Below are 23,505 nucleotides of genomic sequence, written 5' to 3' on the forward strand. Positions count from 1 at the left end.
CGAATTATATAATTATTCAAGGATAACTAATGATAATATATTATTCTCTTTATATCTAATGAAAATAGTTTAAGCTAATACAGTTGTAACTTTAGTGCGTTTCGAGTTAGTTGTATTCTGGGTTTTTGTTTACTTACAATGTTTCCATTCGCCTCTATTTGGTGGATAAATATAATAACGCCATGTTTATTAATTTTTACGATTATTTATTATTTTTGTACTTCAAATTTTAATAAATGGGAAAAAATCAACGTGCCTTATATTCGACCAATTCCATTGTTCGGTAATTTCCTTAATGTAGCCTTTGGATTGCAACATCCCATAGATTTTTACAGGAAAATTTACTATGAGTTGGCTGGCTACAAATACGGTGGTTTATTTCAGATGAGGACTCCGTATTTGATGATCCGCGATCCGGAAATAATAAACAATGTGCTTATCAAAGACTTCTCAAATTTCCCTAACCGTGGTATTTACTCAGATTTCTCAGTAAATCCCTTGTCGAACCATTTATTTTTCATGGAAAATCCTCAGTGGAAGTTAATCAGGAAAATATTGAGCCCAGCGTTTACTTCAGGCAAACTAAAGCTAATGTACGATCAAATCAAAGAGTGTGGTGATGAGCTAATAAAAAATATTCAAAAGAACGTAACGAAACCCGACAATAAAATAGAAGTGCGAGACATTTTGGGAAAATATTCAACCGACGTCATTGGCACTTGCATTTTTGGTCTCAAATTAAATGCCGTAAGTGATGATAATTCTACATTTCGGAAGTACGGAAAGTCTTTGTTCACGCCATCACTAAGAATACATTTAAGGGAATTGAGTTTGATGATCACTCCTGCGCTTTTAAATATTCTAAAATTTAAGGATTTCCCAGCGGACGCAACTGACTTTTTCCATTCAGCATTTCATGAGACGATAACATATAGGGAAAAAAACAATATAGTCAGAAATGATTTTGTTCAAACCTTGATACAAGCGAGAAACGATTTGGTTTTAAATAAAAATATACCTCAAGGAGGTAAAAATTCATTTTCTCAAAAATTTAAAATATAATTGGACCTAAGTATGTAGATTTAATTCAATTTCTTGATAGAAAGATTTTCAGAATCACAAATTGTTGCCAATGCATTTGTTATGTTTGCTGCTGGATTTGAAACCGTATCTACTGCTATTAGTTTTTGTTTATACGAGCTAGCGTTAAAGAAGCATATCCAAAACAAAGTACGTGAAGAAATTAATTCGAAATTATCGAAAAACAACGGATTGATTAATAACGATTTGTTGATTGATTTAAACTACTTAGATATGGTGTTAGCAGGTAACTATGCAAATATCCATTATTTTAATTATCTTACTGAGTTGATCGATTGATATCACAATAATGTATTTATTTTATTGACATTTTGTGGTAGACTGGTAAAGAATGGTTCAGGAAGTTTTTATCGTCCTAATAAACTTACCGGGAAATACGAAACGTCATGACATTTACTTAAGAGAGGATGAGAGATGTTTGTTATTAAAATTTGAATTATGATTAAAAGTTTTGATTTAAATACGTAGTATAAATTTTAATTTTTTAATGTTCGAACATTTTTAGATTTATTTTATCAGAATTTGTGGTTTTAGTTATTCTTATTTCAACAAATTATAATGTGAGATTAGTACTTAATTATTGAATTAATATTAAATTATTTTACGAATATTTTAAAGAGGTTTAGTATTTATAGTATCGTATTAGAATTAAAAACTACAGTACACAGAGATTTTGTCAATTCATATTTTTTTTAGTTTAATGAATTACCATAATTCATTAATCAATCGCATTAATATTACAAAACAAACAACTAGTATTACTGTACCGTCTGTATCATATTCGTGATTTTTGAATTGCATATTAAATTCATTATTAAAACTATTTAGATTTTTTTTTACAAATGTATTGTTTTTTCTTAGTACTAAAATGTTCTTGAAAATGTAAGCTTATAAACATTATGAATTTTAGAAACACTACGTAAGTATCCGCCGACCTTTGCTTTATTCAGAAAAGCATCACAAACATATCACGTACCAAACGATTCATTAACTATTGAAAAGGGCCAAAAAGTAATAATTCCTATTTATTCACTACATTACGATCCAAAGTATTTTACGGATCCTGAAGTATTTGATCCAGAAAGATTTTCACCTAAAGAAAAAAGTAAACGTATAAGTGGTACTTATCTTCCATTTGGAGATGGACCTCGAATTTGTATAGGTATATTATTAAAATAATCATATAGAATACCTATATTATTTTGAGCATAAAAAATGTAATTTTATTTCAATAGGAAAACGTTTTGCTGAGCTCGAAATGAAATTGGCTTTGGTCGAGATTTTAACAAAATTTGAAACAGAACCATGTGAAAGGACTGAAGTTCCTTTACGATTTAGTAAAAAGGCTTTAATTACAATGCCAGAAAATGGTATTTGGTTAACATTTAAAAAAATTACTAACTCATTATAAGTTTCAATAACATTTGTTATTCAATTTGTTAATTTTGCTTATTATTAATATTTAAGATTATTTGTTAAAATATTGTTATTTAGTTGTAGTTTTAACTTCATTGTACGTACACTATAAATTTTAATAACTTTAAAATAGGATGTAAATTTTTTCACTTAAAGACTTAATTGTTCTGGTGATATATGAATTAATATTTTTTTGAATGTTTGAAAAAAATCACAATAATAATCAAATCATTAATGCACTTCTATTTTAAAATAGTGAATAATGATCACGAGAGTTGAAAAAAACACATAATTGTACTGTTAAAAAATAAAAGGTATGTATTTTTAATAACAACAATTTATTAATTATTTATCATTATCACCTTTTTATAAAATAAACAGGAATACTATCTTCATTATTACAAAACTCAAAGATTCTGAGTATAAACCTTTACATCATTTTGAAGACTGATAAATGAACTTATAAATGAATAGAATCAATTATTGGACTTAATGTATTCTCTTTGGACAAATATTTCATCTAACTATTTTTTTTTATGGTTAATAGGGAATATCAATTAAGATGAAAATATAATATTTAGTTTAATTTTTAACAGCAAATACCGTAAACTCAAAAAAAAAAAAATGAATAACTTTCAAATGTCACATATTTTCTAACAAACATATTGGTCGGTATTATCTAGATTATAGAATCGCCTTTTATATAATAATAAATGTGTGTTTTAATATTTATCTGAAGTATGAACATTAGCGCAGAAGACGGCAGGGATTAAAAGTAATAATACGAAATAGAAAAACTACATATTAATTAAAGATAACGCAATCCAACCGACCACTGATGCAAACATTGCAAACCATTATTAACGGGCGTAAATTGGCAGTGTTTATTTAAGCTATTATACAGAATGTCCCATGAGGATATACCCATTAGCCGTAGAGGGGGCTCACCGCCCGGATAAAAACCAATTTTTTCCGTTTCATTTATAAACTAAAAAAATTACTAAAAATCGTGTGATCAATGAAAATAAAATGTTGAAATGTCAAAATTTTCAATAAAATAAACTCTATAAAAAAAGTATCTTTATTCTTCCAAAAAATTTTTTAAACTTTTTTACCAAAAAATGTAATTAAAGTAATTAAATTAAAAAATAAAATACATGTAGCCCTTGTTTATGTGAGTCTGATAAAAAAAAAAAACGGATTTATGATATATTTTACTATTTTAAGAGATATCCAAACAACGATTAAATCCTCGCGGGACACCCTGTATACTCCACCACCTATACTATTAATTGTATAGAGTTACTGGAGAATCAAAAATAAATCTAGCAGTATGTATTTACAAATATAGATAGGTACACATGTGTTCTCGATATACATATATAAGTGTTTTCTCTGAAAAGCGAAAAACATTAATTCTCAGTAGATTTTCCATTTAAGAGCATTGAAAAGTCATTAATTTTTTATACAAAACCATCGGTCGAAGATAAATAGAGATATATGCAGGTACACTGTTTTCAATGTAAAATCGACGAGGGAAAAGTAAAAACTGTACGTGTCATATTTTTAAGCTCTCAAATGTTCTGGTTTCTAAATGTTATTTTATTCCAGATTTTTAGAAAGAAAAATTAAATACTCAAAGAAATTTATTGATTATCAACAAATATTATAAATTTATAATTTTTCAGTTCAATAAATTAAAATACTTATAGCAATTAATAATGTATTTTTGCGTCTAATTTATATTAGAATAAGCTTCGATGTTATGCATCACTGCATTATGTGACACGCTATAACAATTTTTCTCATAATGTATTTACATTTATTAATTTATATAATTTTTTTAGTTTTTGCCATTGTGTTAACTAGAAATCTACAGAAATTCTAAAATAAATTGTGTTTAAAAATGTCAGTATTTATTTGGCATTTAATAGTCATAAATAATAATATTAAATGTAATATATTTAACGAGAGTGAATCAGTTGATTATAATATTTTGTTTGAATATAATATTATGAATTAATACCTACGACTTGGTCAAAGTGTTTTCCACCATACTGCACTGACTGCAACAGTGAATATTTTTATGTTCCATCGGCAAGATTAATGTACTGAGTGGACCTTTTTATGTTTCACCTCAATGCATAACTTTAGTGTTTTGCACCCAATGCAATGAAAATCGCTCCTTATTATTATCATGATAAGTACCACAATACCTATTAAATATTTTACTATCTTTATTTATCAGTGATAAGTATAGATTTTATGTTTCATCTACGATGTAGAGAAGGTATCTATATATACTTGCACCAGCCAGCATTAGGACGATTATCTGCAGTGAACTGTACCAGAGCCACCTTGGTGCAATAGTGTGGTATGGTGGAAATGCAAGTATTTGTACAGAATATTGTTACATGAGTCTTTTTTTTTAATAATTTAATTTTTTTATTAAATGAAGGAGTTTTTCCACAACAATTAGTAGTAGGTTATTTTTAATGATTATTTTTTCACATTTTAAATACTTTTTTAGTTCATTCCATTTCATAATATTATTCGTTAAATCAAACTGTAAGTGAAATTCAAGACTATTATTATTTTTTTTATTTGCTATGACCTTGTATGTATTTTAATCATATACATATTATTTGATATGGTATTTACTTATAAAATGTATAATTTACTGTATAGGAAACTATACTTAAATAAAAAATTACAAATTGTCGAGACACACCAGACACTAATACAACATTTGATTCGTAGAAATAATAACACTATATTCAGTTTAAACCGATATTAAATTTTTTAGATATTATGTGATAGCTGGTAAGTATTTCAGTGAAATTTATGGTGAGTAGAGCGATCTATATTATAATAATATAGATACTAGTGAATTCATATTATTTAATATTATTTTATTCATGCATATTATTATTTTCAAGTGTGACATAGTCTAGTGGTGTATTGTTTATATAAATCGTACTCGATTTGTCTTATATTCTAAAATATCTATAATGACGGAGTACAATTTTATCACAACACGATATCTTATGAATATCGAATATGAAGACTTTATGATGACGTCTGTTTTTACATTTGTTCAAAAGAAAATACCGAATGAAATAATATTTCTCGGAAATGCATTTTAGTTAAAAGCAATGTATAATAAAGAAACCTAACTTGGGTAGATATTTTTTTTTTTATAATGGTTGCTTATAAAAATATTTCTAGATAAATTTATCATGAATAAATATAGTCATATAGATAGTATGTTAATAAAGTGAGTTTGCCATAAGTCGTCTATGATGATACACGTCATGATTAATTGCATGTCATAAATAATTATGTATAATCATTTAATTATTTATATAATATATTATACAGTTTTAGTAGTTTTACGGTGGTATCCCACCTAAAAGGATGAGATAAGAAATATAAGAACTTATACACCAATATATCTAAAGGATATAATATAAGATACAGGAAAATAAAAAATTGATCTGGAAATCTATCATAAACTGAAAAAAATTATCAAAAAAATTGAGATGAAAAATGAATTTAAAGGCTTCAAAATTTAATACAATGCCTCAATATACTGTTACAACGACGGTTAAAAAATATTTAAAAAATAAACCCACAATTTTTTTTAATAAGCATTGAAAGTTTGAATTTTGACAAAACACGTAAAAATCAAGAAAAATTTGCAATTTATTTTGAGTTGAAAGTTCATAAAAATTTATCTTTGACTTCAAAATTAAATACAAGATTCTACATGGGCTTATTTAGTTTTATCAAATAAAAAATGTCTACTAAGAAGACAAATTCAATTTTTATGATTAATTGAATTACAACATTTGATATTCACTCAGTTTCTTTTTCACCGATATTCTTTTTTTGTTGTTACCTATTCAATGAATAATTCTAGAAATTTGAAATTTACTCCATAATATGTTTATTTTATCAATTTCTATACTTGATGAAATTTTCAAGGTATTTCAATAATTCTTAAGTTATTTATAGACATTTGAAATTTTCCAGTTTTTTAAAAGTTTTTATTCAATAAATGTCAATAAAATTGTATTCATTGAGTCAAAAATCTTGAAAATTTATTACAAGGTTCCCCATAAATTTATAAATATCAGTTGGAAAATATTAAAAATACATAGGCATGTTTTAATTTTATAACAATTTATAGTTCAAATTTTGACGAAATTTATTTAATTAAAAATTTACAAATTATTATTTAGTTGTTAAAAATTTATACAACGTTTTACTTAAATATTAAATTTAATAGCGAAATTTAAATTTTAAACAAGGTCCCTTTTAAGTAATTAATTCTGTAATAAAAAACTAAGGGAGTCGTACAAATAATGGATCTGATTTGATTAATTTGGAATTTATTTATAGGTATACCTACTACCCACCTACATTTTTTTTTTAATAATAGTAATATAATTAACACGGTATAAAACTATAAAATATTCTAGAATGAAAATCCGTCTCCTCTCAGAATCGTTTTTTTACATACAATGATATTATATCACTGAATTCATATTTAATAGCATCCATTATAGTAAACCGCTTGTAAACTATTGTACAGTAGAGCGACATCCGCTTACCTGCTTTTTTAATAACGTTTCTTTTAAATATTTTTTGGTGTATTCATGTATAATATATAATTGTATCACATAATAAAGTTATGTTTATTTAATATTCAATATAAATAATTTTTAAATATTTCAAACAAGATATATTAAATTAAAAAATGCAAAGGTGCATCACCCTTGAGTCATCACCCAGGGAGAGTAGACGTAGGCCATCCGTGGCTCTTGAAATTTCAAGCGGGTAGTTGGTGAGAAAAATGAGCAGAGGCGTAGTCTCCTAGTATTCAATAAATACCTTTTATTTTTAATAATGTGTTCCTACCTACCTATAGTTATTTTAATTTCAGGCGACTTTTATAACTATTAATTATTTGAGATAACAATTCGAAATTAATATATGGATAAGGGGGATTGTTGAGCGAAGGCATATTATATACCGTTTTGATTTTGATAGGCCACTGCTATAACGTGTCAATCCTGCTTACATTAGACGTCTTGGGAAAACACGTCAAATTCACAAGATCTCTTGTTTTCGACTAGGCGTTTCGAACTAGAGAACTATTATTTCGGTCCGAGCGGATTATCGTGGCTTAGCGATGTGGCACAGATGAGCATTCGGCCTTAGACGCACATAAAATACATAGATATGAACACAAATGCCTTGGCAGCAATCGCGCTTTTTGTTTGAATACATATAGCTATATAGTGTACGTAGTCGGTCACGCCTCGAGATAAAACTGATCTCTCACCCGCTATCCATCGCGACCCGCATAAAACAAACAGGCGTGAGATTCAGATAAACAATAAGAGCACATCAAAACAGTATTATATTCATCATATTATCATTATTACAGTAAGAGTTACGCGCTTCACGAACTACGGTCGACTTGTTCGACATTCACGAGGCGGTCATAATCTAGTTTGTTACAGAGCAGACGCGTGTCCAACCTTTTTCAAATATTATCGGGTTACATTCGATATATTTTGTTTACATACCGGGAGTTTATGATAATATAGACTACGTGGCGTCGAATTAAATACTATTAATATCGCATCGATACGTAAATGGTCATACCACGCGACACGGCTTACCGGAATATCATCAACTGTAATACTTAATAGTATTATTAGAATCGTTTAGAAACGTCGATATCATCGAGTTCGAACACGAAAATTCACAAAATTCGTATCTGTCTACCAACTCGACGATTGCAACGCACGAAATGCACCGAGGCCTTTTGCTGCTGCACTTTCGTGTCCGACGAGTTCCGATCCCAGATTCTGGCGCCGAAAGTCAGTCGCCTCACAAGCCAGAAGCATTATTCGTCCATAGGCAAACGGCTGGAGACCTCTCAATCCAGTCAGCGGATGTCACGTACCGGAACCTTAAAAGGGTACCGGTGGTAGCTTCACCGTGGCCGTAAATGTTACGTCATCATCATATTATTATTTTAGTTCAAACGATTGAAAGCTATACAGGATGTCAGGACGGGGAAACAAACCGATGACGACGACAACGATATCCTGCAGGCTGCAATGGAACGGCGTGGAACAGCTATATAATAAACGTCGACGTATATTGTGATGATAATAATAATTATAGGAAAAACCGCAACGAATACAATATTATTTGAGTATCGATCTCGTCGCTTTCAATCTATCAAATCGAGTGACAGAAGACAGAACGTAACAAAAAAGCTAATTTAAATGAGCACTTTATTTGTACGAGGTAAGAAATCGCACAACCAATACGAATTTTATATTGGTTTTCTAGAGTGCTGTTTTTATATGACTAAAATGTAGAATAAGCCATATTATTATATTGATGCTTTCATTAAGTCATTTTTACAGAATTATCTAAAATAATGCGTAATATCAAGATGCACGTTTATGCTCAGTTGATGAACCCTCACCACAATCAAACACATACTTTTGAATTCTAACAATATGCTACCTACTAGAAACTCAATAAAAAATCCTCGCACTGATAAAAACAGTCAATATGTCATCAGTAAATTATATTTATTTAAAAACAAAATGTAAATATATAATCGTATTGTTGGGTGTTAATATCGTATAGTCGATTTAACATTGTCAAAAACATGTATCGAATAATATTATTTTTTTGTATTAAAAAAAAAAATCATAAAAATCGTATTTTTATTTTTGAAAAGTCCAATCTAATTCTAATTCTTAAGATTTATATTTTTTAAATTTATTAAAGCCATAAAAATAACTATAAACCACCGAGAATGCATTCATGATATTTTATTTTCGTTGTAAACAACACATATGCGTTTGAAAATGTTGAGATTGCATTATATTATATTATCATTTATTATGATAAAAATAATAAAATTGTTATATTATCTACAAATAGTTTTAATCACTTTTTTATTTAGATGCATTCTTAATCAATAATATTAATTTCTTATGAATTTATTGAATTAATAAAACAATACCAACTGTATATTTTAGTAGTATAAATTATCTAGAGATTATTATACGGTTATATTATAAACATTGCTTTTTATTATCAACTTATATACATTTTAAACAAAATTACGTGATATCATTTTAACTATAAATAAATTATACACTTTTTTGTTATGATAACATTTAGTTTTTTTATGTTTATGCATAATCTTGAATTCATGTGATTTGATTAATCGTACGAATATTTTTTGTATATAGCTAAAATGCATAAGCAAAATATTTTATGACATAACAAATTCTAAATTATTTTGTTGTATAAAAAGATAAATGGAAAGTGTATGCTCCAATGGCATTTGATTTCGCTGAGTTATGTTTATTTTATATATTTATCGTAAACAACAAAAACAAATCGTTTAAGTTTCAATTATATTTGTTTCTCAAAGTAAATAGATTATTAATTTTAACTTTTTGATTCAGATACTCTTCATTTTCAACGCGGTTTTTTTTTATTTTTTTTGAATATACTCGATTTATAATCATTATTTAAAGTCGTACAAAGTGCTCGCTTGTCTAATTTAATTGTTTATTGATTTTATCGTTTTCTTCTTAAATGGGTCGTATGAACCAAAAATGTAACCACGTTAAATGCAATTAACTGTGATTTATGAGGCTCAAGAACTTTTACATGAAACTTTTTGTTGTATCATTTTAAAATTTCTTTCCGTTTGTCGATCTGAAGTGGTTCTATCTGCTTGACTGCACATAATCTTAACTACAAAAATATTTTGAACACGTACTTTAAACTATCCTTAAAACCCAATGATCAAATAAAGTTTATTTATTTCAGCCTTTAAATTTTATAAATAAATAGTGAACGTTGAAAGATATATTGTGTATGTTATAATTATTATACGTTTTTAAATCTAAACGAAGCAAACATGGAATTTAATGAGTTTGTAATTAAGATATTTTTTTAGGATATTTTCGGTGAAAGTTTACGGGTATTTTCATTATCATCCAAAAACGAAATACCGTTTTCCTTCACTGTCAATTTTTCTCTACCACAAAAAAGGTTGGTTTTCATTTTCCTTCACATTATTTTTGACTAAAATTATGACTATTTTTATACAATATTTTAGCCAGTGTTTTAGTATTACGTTTCGCATTATAAAGATAGGGTCACACTATCACAGTTTTCGCTTATTGGTTGATGATTACATTCTGGTATCAACTATCTATATCAGTTTTCCAAAAATGATAATCCGAGCAATTACAAAAAGTAAAATAAATATTCATATTTTATCAAATTTTTTTCTTCCTTAAACATGTATTCATTTGTTGCTGAAATGTCGTCTTATAATTATTTAAAAAATATAAAATTATAGTCCATTTTTTTTTCCTATGTATTAATTATTTATACTGATTATTTTACTATTTTATTTATTATTTATTTGGTATAAAATGGAAAGTGGAGGAAAATGATCAAGAAGTATTTTTATATGTTTTTTGGAGGAAAATGGATAATGGAAGAAAACGGTATCTCGTTTTTAGAGGAAAATGGCTACGGCCAAGTTTACATCTAAACTTTACTTTTACTATTTTGTTTATTGATAATTGATGAACTAGGTAATGCATACAAAATGGTATTACTGTACTAGTTACAGATACCTCATATCGGGTATTTACCTCACTTTACTCAATGTAGTCGTATTGTAGATATTGGGGTGTAGTCACAAACTATAACAAAAAATTTGAAAAATTATATCATTTTATTGGTATATCATCGAATTAAAAATTTATTGAAGCTTACTGGTAAATATTATATTGCTGAAATTTCTTAGACATTTTCAATTATTTTAGGTTATTTTTCACAAAATAAATAAAAATATTATTTTACTCGAAATCCATTTTAAAACCTAAAGATATAGAATTGTTATATCTTCACTCAGAACGTCGTATATTGTAGACATGCATATAGTGCATACATTTACTTATGAGTGTCTATACATATTTTGAAAGATTAATATAGTAGTCAACTGGTTAAAATATTATTAAATTGTAAATAGCAAAAGACTTAAATATGAATGATAATAAACGGTGAAATTACGGTAATCAATGATATTAATAAAATTATGTGCTTTTATTATGTTTATTCTTTTTAATATTGCATAGTTATTATAACTTATCAATAGAAATAAAACACACAGAAGAGAAAAAAAGTGCATGTGAATTATATATATTGTATTTATACATTAATTACACTACAGTGGAACGTGTCCTTGAAGTCATGTGAAGATTTTTAGTGTGTAATCATAATGTAATATTTATTGCAAAAATTATATTATGTACGTTCTTGAAGGACATCTAATAATAAAATAGAGAACTGAAAAAAATGTGCAAACATATTTACTGTTTGAAATACACATAATGTATAAATACGATGAATATAAAAGTTAATTGGAGATTAGTAGCGCTATCTTCGACGCGTTACCAATCGTTGGTATACGATTACACGTGTACCTAATTTAATAAAAAATCAACAGAACGGTCAACAGTCGTCCGACAGACGTTCGTTTGAATAGTAAAATTAATTTCGCATGTCTGTCTTCTACCCAAAGCGATAATGTTTGAATTCGTCTACGAGCTATTCGATCTAAAAATGCTATTGGTCACCGCCTTTTTGGGTGCTATATATATGTACTCCACATGGACCCACAGTCATTGGTCCAAACTGGGCATATCCTGTCCGTCGGAGCCGGTGCCGTTGTTCGGGCACGCTATGCCCTCCATGTTGGGCCGGATGCACTTCATGGATGTGCTGCATAACCTTTACAAGGAGTTGGGTGACTGGAGGTTTGGTGGCATTTATACAATGCGAACACCACAGCTCCTCGTCAAAGACCCAGAACTAATAGGTATGTAACAAGACGTGTGTTTGAGAAACAATTCTATAAAAATCAATCAATAGAATTACAATTTATGTAGATTACATAAATCTAACTTAAAATTGACATATTTAAATTTAAATTTATTGAATTTTTATTAATACGATTTTCTATTGTTGTCTTTGTATTTAAATGATACATTTTTTTTTTCTTTTTGAGTATAGTAAAAGACACTAGTTAGTAAGATCACTATTACTCCGTGATAAAAATTAAAAATTAAATCAGTGTGTATAAATGATTTGGTTTAGGATTATTTTTATTAATTTTAAAATATTATTAAAATAAATAGTCTATGCGTTTTGTGTTGATCTAAATAAATAATAATTTCTATTTTATTGATTTTCTTTATAATAATGAAATATATATTTTGTTGATACAAAATCATAATGTTGTCGTTAAAACTTAAAAAATTGGTGTGATATTAATTTAATTAAATATGCGTCATCACTTCCAAATCGTAAAATTAGCTGTAATCGTTAGTAAGTTAAAAAGTGTATTTCTAAGCATTTTTGTTCACACGCACGCAAGGCACTTAATTTCATATGGTGTATGGGTTTTTGATTTGTTAATGCATATTAATAAAAAATATTCATCCTTTAGATATTGTCACAGTTTCATGAACAACTTATTCTATACGTTTGATTATATTTAAAAAAATCCTTTAAACATTATGATACAGTTGAGGTGAATGATACGAAAGACTGGTGCACAAAGCCTGGACTTTGTATTATATCCAATCCCTGTTTTTTTACCTATGGTTTTGAATTTTAATGGACCTTAAGTATAATGACGTTGGTACGTAAAGCAGAACTTTTTTTTGGAGATTATCACTGTTTGTAAGACTATTAATTATGTAGTGTTTTAATAATCTCATTAGTGTACACATTAAATTATCATTTAAAATGGAAGTTGTAGCAAGTTAACACATTATAATTATGATTAACTACAAGCATTTCATTATACTTCAGAATAATCAATTTTAATTTCAATATAGTCTTATTAATCTGATTCATATCGTTTTAATTCTTAGTAGATGTATTTGAACAACAATAAATAATTATTTTAACACATTTTGTTGTACTGTCTTATCAGCTATTATTAGTTTGATATGTATTTACTAAATTCTATAATTATCTAAATACCTACTCATTATCACTTACATCGTAATGGTCAGTCACGTTGACTGTTCATAGAACTATTTCCATTCTGTAAACAATAAACATAATTAAATATAATCTCATTCTTCGTAATCGACATTTTAAATAGTAAGTCGTTATCACTCCCTATAATAAAAAAAGGTTGGCCACCCCACTGACTAACTCCTGAAAGTAGTTTAGAAAAGTGTCAAAATAATCTTCATTATTTAAAAATTCAAAAAAATGGCAAAAATATAGCGCTGATGAAACGTATTCAAATAAAATCTTCACTACTTATATGCTTTGTTAATGATTATAAAGTCGAACACTCGTTCTACCTACAGAAAAGAACTTTACTCGTATGTTTTTTGATTCTAATGGAATTAATTTAAATTTCTATTTTGTTTTTAAATATTAGGACACATACTGATCAAAGACTTCAACAATTTCACGGACCGCGGATTATACGCTGGCACACACACAAACCCGCTCAACAATAATATATTCTTCACACGAGGAGAAAGGTGGAAAACAATGCGCCAAAAGCTCAGTCCCACGTTCACGGCCAACAAACTGAAATACATGACCGAACAGGTGAAGGAGTGCAGCGACGGACTGCTGTCGACCATCGGCAAGAATCTGGATGACGACGCCGGCCGGATCGAAATCCGCGAGATGATGGCCAAATACTCGACCGACGTGATCGGAAGTTGTGCATTTGGGCTGAAACTGGACGCCATCAACGACCCGGACTCGGAGTTCCGGAAGCACGGGAAAACCGTGTTTCAGCCGTCACTGAGGTCCAAGTTGCGAGTGGCGATCATATTCATGCAGCCGTCGCTGCTAAGCATATTTCGCGTGCATCACTACTCATACCGCACCATCCGGTTCTTCCACGACGCGTTTCGGCAGACAATCGAGTACCGGGAGAAACACAATGAAGACCGCAAAGACTTTGTACAACATCTGATGAAGGCCAGAGAAGATCTGGTGTTGAACCCGAATCTAAAACCCGAAGGTAATCAATGACAATGAGAAAATCGCAGACGATTTTTTTTCCTTACCTTATACCGTCGGCCTCGTCTAATCGATCTGCTATATGGGTTTGATCATCTTAATGACAAATAGTAAGAAAATTATCAGATGAAATATACCTACGTCGTAATGGTATTAATAACCAAAGTCGGGGGATGAACAAAAATATATCTGCAACATCAAAACCATAACTGCCTTTACTCGTTTGATGTAAGATATGTGAAAATGAGAATTTTGAATGAGAATTATTAGACAGAATTCTTAAAAAAAAGTAGTAACATTGCATTCGTAATCGAAATATTTTTCACATCCTCGCTTTATACATTTTGAATAATTTAATAATAAATGGGTTGTAAATTAGTAAATGTTATTAAAAGTTTCCAAATAAATGTAAATTTATAGGATATAAAACATATTATTTTAAAATACAACAGCTGTGATTCAATGGGCTTGATAAAATATGAATAGCATGATCACATAAATACCTAATGAATTTATATATTTTTCTTAAAATTCTAAAATTTCAACTAAAACCTAGGCGTTTCAATTATTAAATAGTTAGGTCATTGTAAAAAGTTGTTAAACCAATTGAGCTATTTGACATGGATAAATATTTCGTAATTTCTGGAAATAAAAAATTTTCTTTAAACCAGCTTTTGGTTGGTATATTTCTACTGTCTTCAATGAATTCCTATTTCTCCACTATTACTATTGACTATACTATATCCATATTATACGAATTGTAGCGTTAAGTTTCAATAATAAAAAAACAATCCAATTTTTAACGTGAAAGAAAAAATATATTTAGCAAAGCAGGTATTGGTTTGTATATGGTTTTTATTGTATTCACTATTCTTATTATAGGACGTCATATGGTTGTCTCTTTCTTCACACGTACGACGTAGCAAATTTTCGTTTACAGTTTCAGTAGTGTGCTTTTCATTTTGATATTAGTGTGAATTTTTCGTGGCCTATTATCAAACTTTTTAGGTGCAAACATTATCTGTGTTCTATCGATCGGGTTTTTACGATATTTTTAAGTGAAATATGAGCATTTTCAAATATGAATATTATACGTCATATTAATAACTCACTTAAAAATTTTAATAACGTAAAAATCTGATTAAGAGAACGCAGATGATGTTTTTATATAAAAAAGTAAAAATAAGTCAATTCACTCTAATGTCAAAACTAACAGCCCGCTATTGAAACTGACGAAGGAAAATTTGGTATGACGTATATGGGTAAGGCGGAACCAATAAATGCGGGTACTACGTCCTCTAATTTACGACTCTTGTTCAAAAAGAAATTAATATTATTCAATATATTCATCTGAAAAATTGTTATTTAAAGTTTGTAATACTTTAATCATCCTTAGATATGTGTTAAATATAATTATAATAGAATAAAAAATACCATAAAGTAACATAGCATTTAGTAAAGCATTAATGAAAAGTTTAGTATTCGAATAATATTGTAAAACAGATTTTTTTAAATAATGTATAAAAAAAAATTAATGTTTAGTAAACTTGATATTATATTAATGAAATTTTTTCCGTAGAAAAATTTACTGAAATGGATATTGTAGCAAATGCATATATTCTATTTATCGCCGGTTTTGAAACAGTATCTACATCAATGAGCTTTTGTATGTACGAATTAGCATTAAGAAAAGATGTCCAAGATAAAGTTCGAAAAGAAATATTGGAAGTTAAATCTAAGTACAATGGACAAATGAATAGTGAATGTCTTAACGAACTTCATTATATGGGCATGGTTATTAAAGGTAAGATATATCGGTGATTTTAAAATTTAATTTTCGAACCGAAAAGATTATTCATTCAAGAATAATAATGAATTTAAATTTTATATTTATGTGGGAAGGTGTTATCGATATTAATTATAAATCTTTTTCTTATTTTTTGTTTTTGCAATATTTTTCTTATCATTTAAACTTGATCGTGAAATTATGCATTTAAGGGGATTCAATCCCGTGTTTTTCTGTCTTTGTCTAACATACACATGACATAGGATTCCATACTTTATACGTGTTTTATGCCAAAGCTATAATAATTTTGAAAATAGAATTAAATTTGTCGTCAATTATTTTTAAAATTGACTGTCCCATATTTTTTATTTTTTTATTTCGACTTCTCCAAAAATTGAAATACGATAATTTTTTAATTACTTTTTTAATAACAATTTTATGAATTTTTTTTTTTTTTTTGGGGGGGGGGGAATAATATCAAAAATGGGGAAGTCAATCTCGAATGGTCTTGACAATAAATCAAATTCTGTTTTTAGAATTCTTAAAGCTTTATTAGATTAATTTGTACGTTTGACAAAGAACACGTTTATGGCTCGAGTGTGTTAGACAAATACAGAAATTCATGGTATCGAATCCCCTTAAAACATTAGTAAAAATTATTTTCATAATGTGTTAATACACATTTAATCAAAACAATGATTTATACTATTTTATAATAAGTGTATTATATTATACTGCATTATCAGTGTATACGCTAAAAATACGGTAATTATTTAGATATAATATCAAAAATAATTGCATATCCCGCGAAATAAATTTAGGATTAAAAGAAATAGAATAGGCATTATGTCAATTAAAAATTTTATTTATTCATAAAAAAATTATATATTTTTAATAGATTTTTCACGCTTTAATAACATCATACAATTTTAAAATGTTGATAACATGTTTGATTATGATTACCTGTCAATATTTTAGACAAAGACTTAGGTTCATATTATATAGCTTGACAATTATAACCTTCATGGTATAATATGTAAAGGTATAATTAATTTATAGTATTACTATTTACATGTACCTAATCAATTTTATCAGAATGAAATAAATTATTAATGAAATATCGATAAAGTTGTGAGAAAATAAATTGTTAAATTATTTTAATAGGATATGAAAAGTGCATTAAAACATGAATTAGGTATGGCAATTGTGCATTTTAGATAAGCTCAAATATATCCAAAAAATCCTTAAATTTAATTTGAATTAAAGAGAAAGAGAGCATTTTCAAGAAAAAACAATTTATATTTGACTCCTTAAACTGACTTTTTATCTTACAATACATAAAAGATAAAACAAATAAAATTGTTAATCTATATAGAAACATGTTTATGATAAAAATAATGGGCTGTAGCCCACATAGTCCCATGCATAATATCGAACACACGTACATAGCTTAACTTTAAGTATATGAATAACTCTAACATAAATTGCACAAGAGTAGAGAACCAACATGGATAAATATAAATTACCTACTAAAATTATGAAATAATTACTTTTTTATAAAATGAAAAAAGAATATAAGATCCTATTTAGAACTTAACACATGTAGGTGATTCAAAATTGTAGAAAAATTAGAGAATATATTTGAAACCACTTGATTAAAATGTTATCTTACTGTCAATCACGTGATACCTTTATATAAAACGCACAGTGTTAAAGAATTGTAAACTAACTAATGATTAAAGCTGATATAAATCATAGTTTAAAACTTTATTACTAACTTATTATACTTAATTTTACTAAATACAAATTATTTTTCAATTAAAAGATTTAAAATTATGTATTATTATTTATTTATATTAAAATAATATAAAATACTTGAAACATGAAAATTAACAAAAATTTAATTTTAATAAATCCAATGGAATATTTGGAATACATAAGATCGAAAATGTATTCATGTCATTGATATACAATTTTTAAACATGTTGTTTATATTTTTTAATAGTTAATTTTATTTATAGTCAATAGTCATTAATTATTTAAGTATTATGTATTTGAAAAAATATTTATATACAAATATGAAGACTTTTTGGTAATTTCCAAATCCCAAAATATATTATGCAAGTCCAATCCGAGTTACACACTTAATTAATGTCAGTCATATATATATATAAATTTGATTTTAAACTAATATTAAACACGAAATACTAATTCTCTAATAGGTTCTAGTCATATTTTGTAGAAATTAACAAAATTTTTATATTAAGCAATATTCCTAAGGAGTATTTTCGAAATATACATTGTTCTCGGGAACATTAATTGAGGAATATTTCTAGTGGCATATTAGTGCCTAACCATTGTTAATAATTAAAAATATAATCATAGTCCTCATTAATGTTGTTTATAGTTTTATTTATTTTCAATAATTATCATTGATTTGTTTTTCCCAACACTGACCTCAGGCGTCACAACTACAAATGACACCGGGAATAATTGAATAATATATGTTACCACATTTTAAAGGCCCTTAAATGTGAATAATGAGCCAAAATTAAAGTATTCGAATTTATGTATAAAAAAATGATCTGATGGTAATAGTTAAGAATAAAAATAATTTATTGTAACTAAGTATTTCACGATTAAATTTAATGTTGACTACTACTCCAATGACTGTTAATACGGTGTAAAATGTTAAAAAAACTAAAAAGTAATTAAATATTATTAATTGATTGACTCAAAATATGTAAATATTTAGATCAATACGCTTTAATATTAGTTTAATCTTTATAAATGAAATAAAAATAAAAATATATTTTTTCGACTGAGATATTTTTTTTTCGTGTTTGCAATGCTAGAGCGCACCATTTATTTCATAGAACCTAGTGAATTGGTGATGCATAATTTTTTGGTGTTCATTCAGATTATACTATTGTTGGTTAATGTGAACTAATCGTAATTCGAAATTTCTTTTTAATTTAGATTAATTTAGAAAATGAAACGGCTTACACGTAAATTATATTTGTTTCTGAATACATTGTAAAAACAATATAAAATATATTTGCAACAAAATGCTACTTATAAATATATATATATATATATATATATATATATGTATAAATAATAACAATAAAAAACTTAACGCCCCAAAAATTTAAGGTTGTCAATTATGTTCTTTGTCAAAATTTTTTTCAAATTTGAACTATGCTTGACTATGGCAGGTCAAAGGTATTTTAAGTTTTCACATATATTTTGTTTTAATCATTTCGTTTTCAATTTCAGAAACATTGAGAAAATATCCACCATTAGTGACATTAAATCGAGTCGTGACTAAGCCTTATGTATTACCAGGCACACAAATTGAGTTAAAAACTGGAACTAAAATTGTCATTCCTGTGCATGCCATTCACTACGATCCAAAATACTATTCTGATCCATATGCTTTTGATCCAGATCGTTTTTCAGACGAAAACATACATAACATTCAACCAAACACATACATGCCTTTCGGAGACGGTCCTAGATTTTGTATAGGTACGTCTTATTCTATAGCTTCATACATTTTCAAAATATACTTAATGTTTACATATGAATTATAATCCACACAAATGCATACAATTTGCATCCATTCAATGTTTGTAATTTGTGTTTATAAATTTTAGGCAAACGATTTGCTGAATTTGAAATGAAAATGGCTTTATCCGAAGTGTTAACCAACTATGAAGTGATGTCATGTGATAAAACCCAAATTCCCATAAAATATGTTATCGGAAGTTTTGTAAATATACCTGAAAGCGTTTGGTTAAAATTCAGGAAAGTGAATACTTAATTTGAATATAATATAGCGTGCATAAATATAAGTATATATTTATTTTGTATATTGTGTAATCTTGTGACAAAATAATCTGTATAAGAAAAAATACATTTTATTAAAAGAAACTAATTTATTGATAAATTTGTTTAAAAGATTTAAAAATATATCATGCATTTTATATTATTTGTACTTTTCAATTCGTTCATTATGAAAATGTCAATAAATGTACACACATTACATTTCAATATCTGTTGAAGGCGTAGATTGGTTGTTGGTGAGTAAAAAAAAATCGAGTGGATTTTAAGATTAAGCTATAATAGTGCTCTCATAAATATTGGCCATGTATTTTATATTCGTGTTTAGATCGATGAATAATGTTGACAAAAGTCATGAAAATGATTAATTATTCTATTATTTTTTGATTATATATATATATATATAAATAGTTATATAATATTATACGCATTATTATTAATCAAATAATAAAATATACTGCAGTATACAGAAAAAAATATATATGTGTCCGGTATGAATATACATTATACACTACAAATATTATATAGGTAGGTTAGATCATATTATTGTCCTTTGGTGTTTTAATCGTTTTAATTGTAAAATCACAAAATATTTAGTTTCTTACCACATTACAGATTGGTATTGGCATTCGCACTTTTTATATTATTTGTATGAATGTTTTCCATTGGAAAACAGTTACTTAAACTCCCAAGCTCCCTTCGTAGCTCCTTCAATATTGTACAATATATATAAATGTCTAGATTACGTCAATTTATTTGATTTATTTTGATTTGGTATTAAGTAAAAATAATTAAGGGCTAAATAAGTATCTATCATATTAGTTTGAATGTTAAATGGTTGATATTCATGGCAGTTCATTGGCATATAATATTATATCAACTACAGGTTATACGTTGATGTGTTATTTTATTTTTATATAAAAAAAAAAGGCTTAATAAAATCCTATTTAGCAATAACTATTTAAAATAAATATTATAATTATATAATATATACAGCATATGCGGTAATATTTAATATTTCAGCTGAATAACGTTGGATTGAAATGGAATTTTTGAGAGATGATAGGGAGTATCTAAATACACATTTTCAAACTCTCGGCACGTGCATGCGCTATACGACATACTTTATTCATAAAATGGAATCTCCAATTTTGCTTAGAGATTCTAGTAAAGTAATTTTTTTTCTTTATGAAATTGGCAAAGTTATAATATGAATAAATTAAATTTTTATATAAATAATCTACTTTTAAGGGGATTGCCAACGGACCATTATTTCAACCAAAACGAACGCATTTTTTGTTGATCATATATCGATGGATCAGATTACTTGATAAGACTTCTAAAACTGATTTGAATTTCGTAAGTAAGTCTGATTGAAATTGTTTGGGCTACTTTTTAACATTTCGTTTCTCAACTTTTATAAATTTCGTTTGAATATTTAAATGGTGATAATATAATAATTAAATAAATTCATATTGGCATTCTGGAGAACTCTAAATCCATGAAGAGATTTATTACACATATCGTTCTTTACATTATATTTTTTTTTGGTTAAAAAGCTTGAGAATTCACATCAAGTTTTCCGTGAAACTTTTACATCTGTTACAATTAAACTAAAAGTACGTCTGTATAATATAAATACGATTTCTATAACTCACATAAATCAATTTAATTATTGACAAGTTATTTTTTGTTTACTTCAACTCACCCTCAAAAACATCCCTTTTTATTGGGGATTAGAATGGCTCAACAGAAAACACTGATTTCCAAATGACACTTTGATTCCAGCGATGGATGTCAGGTTAGCTCGGTCATGTGCGGAGATCTATGACGTCGGTATGGTACATGAAATAATTTAAAAAGTCTACCTCAACAGCTACAAACAGGTGATGTAAAACGTAGTGTATAAAACCATGAATGAAACTATGAAACGAACGGATTGTCTGGCTAACAAAAACGGCATCCATCCAGTCATTCAACTGTGGAGAGATCTCCGAACAAACGCGCACCATGGTGACATATCCTATGGCAATATCATACGATCTAATCTTTCCAACTGTATTATACTATTATTCCTCGATAAATACACTAACTATCTTTGTGAATAAGATACTGCGAAAATAGCACTACAGACATAGAGGATGAGGTTTTCACCTTTTTCTCATGACGTCAAATCGTTATTGCAATTTACGGAAAGCGCATAATTGTGTCACTGCAGCTTAACTTAGTATTAATCATCCTTACGTGAAGAATTTCAAGGAAATAATGAGTTATTCGTTTTTTTCTTTACTTTTCCGATGATTGGACCTGGTTGCACCAAAAAATTCAAACGATTTTATCTGATTGGAAAGTAATATTATATCTATTAGAATATAATTATCTTATTGGAAAAGGACAGAAAAATTATATTGACTAGGAACAACTATAAGAACGAATGCTTTTACGATTAGTTGCGTTTTGAAAGTATTTAGTTGTAAGTTCTATGTCTCAGTTTTGATTATTAAAGTAATTACTGTAGACATGCTACCAATGTCAATAAAAGATTTTACCAGACTTTTCTACAACCACAAATACTGGTATTTGGGGTAGTATAAATTCTCATCCAATGTATTTTATCCAATTAATTTCATTAAGAGTAACTAAAAACAACTCAATATTTATATTTTTATTCGTTTTTTTGTTTCTCACTTCATTAATTATCCATTATTAAGTTATATTTAGTGCAGCACTTATTACGAAGAGAATTTTTTCATGACACAGAATCTTTTAATTTCATAATTTACATAAATTGTTGAATCAAAGTCATAATCCATGACATAACAGTATCTATTAACTATGGATTATTTTGCTTATTATAGAATATTTATGATCGAACAAAATCTGTTAAAACTTTAATATATTTGATATTTATCGAGTTTATTAAAAAGAAGTATTATATAAGATTATAAAAAAATAAGCATAATAGTGTATTTATATATTTCAGTATGATTTTGGTCTAAAATGTGTGTAAATAACTGGGTATGACGTCAAAAAAGGATATAATCTTAAAAACAATAAAAACCCATCTAAAGCTAGGTGAAATATGTATATTTAATGATTTTTATGTTTTATTATTTATTTTTATCCCATATTAATTAACTTTATACCAAATTAAGTATTCAATTATAGATTAAATTGTTATCATATAGTTGTATAATATATTGTAGTACCTCCTCTGGGAG

At 27.2% G+C, this 23,505-nt stretch overlaps 2 protein-coding genes across 2 annotated transcripts; both read left to right on the top strand.

Annotated features, from left to right (window-relative positions):
* The first annotated feature begins 91 nt into the window (after positions 1-91).
* LOC107166916 (putative cytochrome P450 6a13) lies at positions 92-2,782 on the top strand. Its single transcript, XM_015515760.2, has 4 exons — positions 92-1,027; positions 1,103-1,327; positions 2,012-2,263; positions 2,337-2,782. Exons 1-4 carry the CDS (start codon positions 139-141, stop codon positions 2,510-2,512), a joined length of 1,542 nt encoding a protein of 513 aa, XP_015371246.2. The 5' UTR covers positions 92-138; the 3' UTR covers positions 2,513-2,782.
* A 9,276-nt stretch (positions 2,783-12,058) lies between these two features.
* LOC107166915 (putative cytochrome P450 6a13) lies at positions 12,059-20,432 on the top strand. Its single transcript, XM_015515759.2, has 5 exons — positions 12,059-12,469; positions 14,054-14,653; positions 16,232-16,456; positions 19,718-19,969; positions 20,098-20,432. Exons 1-5 carry the CDS (start codon positions 12,178-12,180, stop codon positions 20,262-20,264), a joined length of 1,536 nt encoding a protein of 511 aa, XP_015371245.1. The 5' UTR covers positions 12,059-12,177; the 3' UTR covers positions 20,265-20,432.
* The last annotated feature ends 3,073 nt before the right edge of the window (positions 20,433-23,505 follow it).

Source organism: Diuraphis noxia, unplaced genomic scaffold (assembly GCF_037042655.1).
Source record: "Diuraphis noxia isolate RWA-SAM2 unplaced genomic scaffold, SU_Dnox_SAM2 contig0002, whole genome shotgun sequence".
Taxonomy (NCBI): Eukaryota; Metazoa; Arthropoda; class Insecta; order Hemiptera; family Aphididae; genus Diuraphis; species Diuraphis noxia.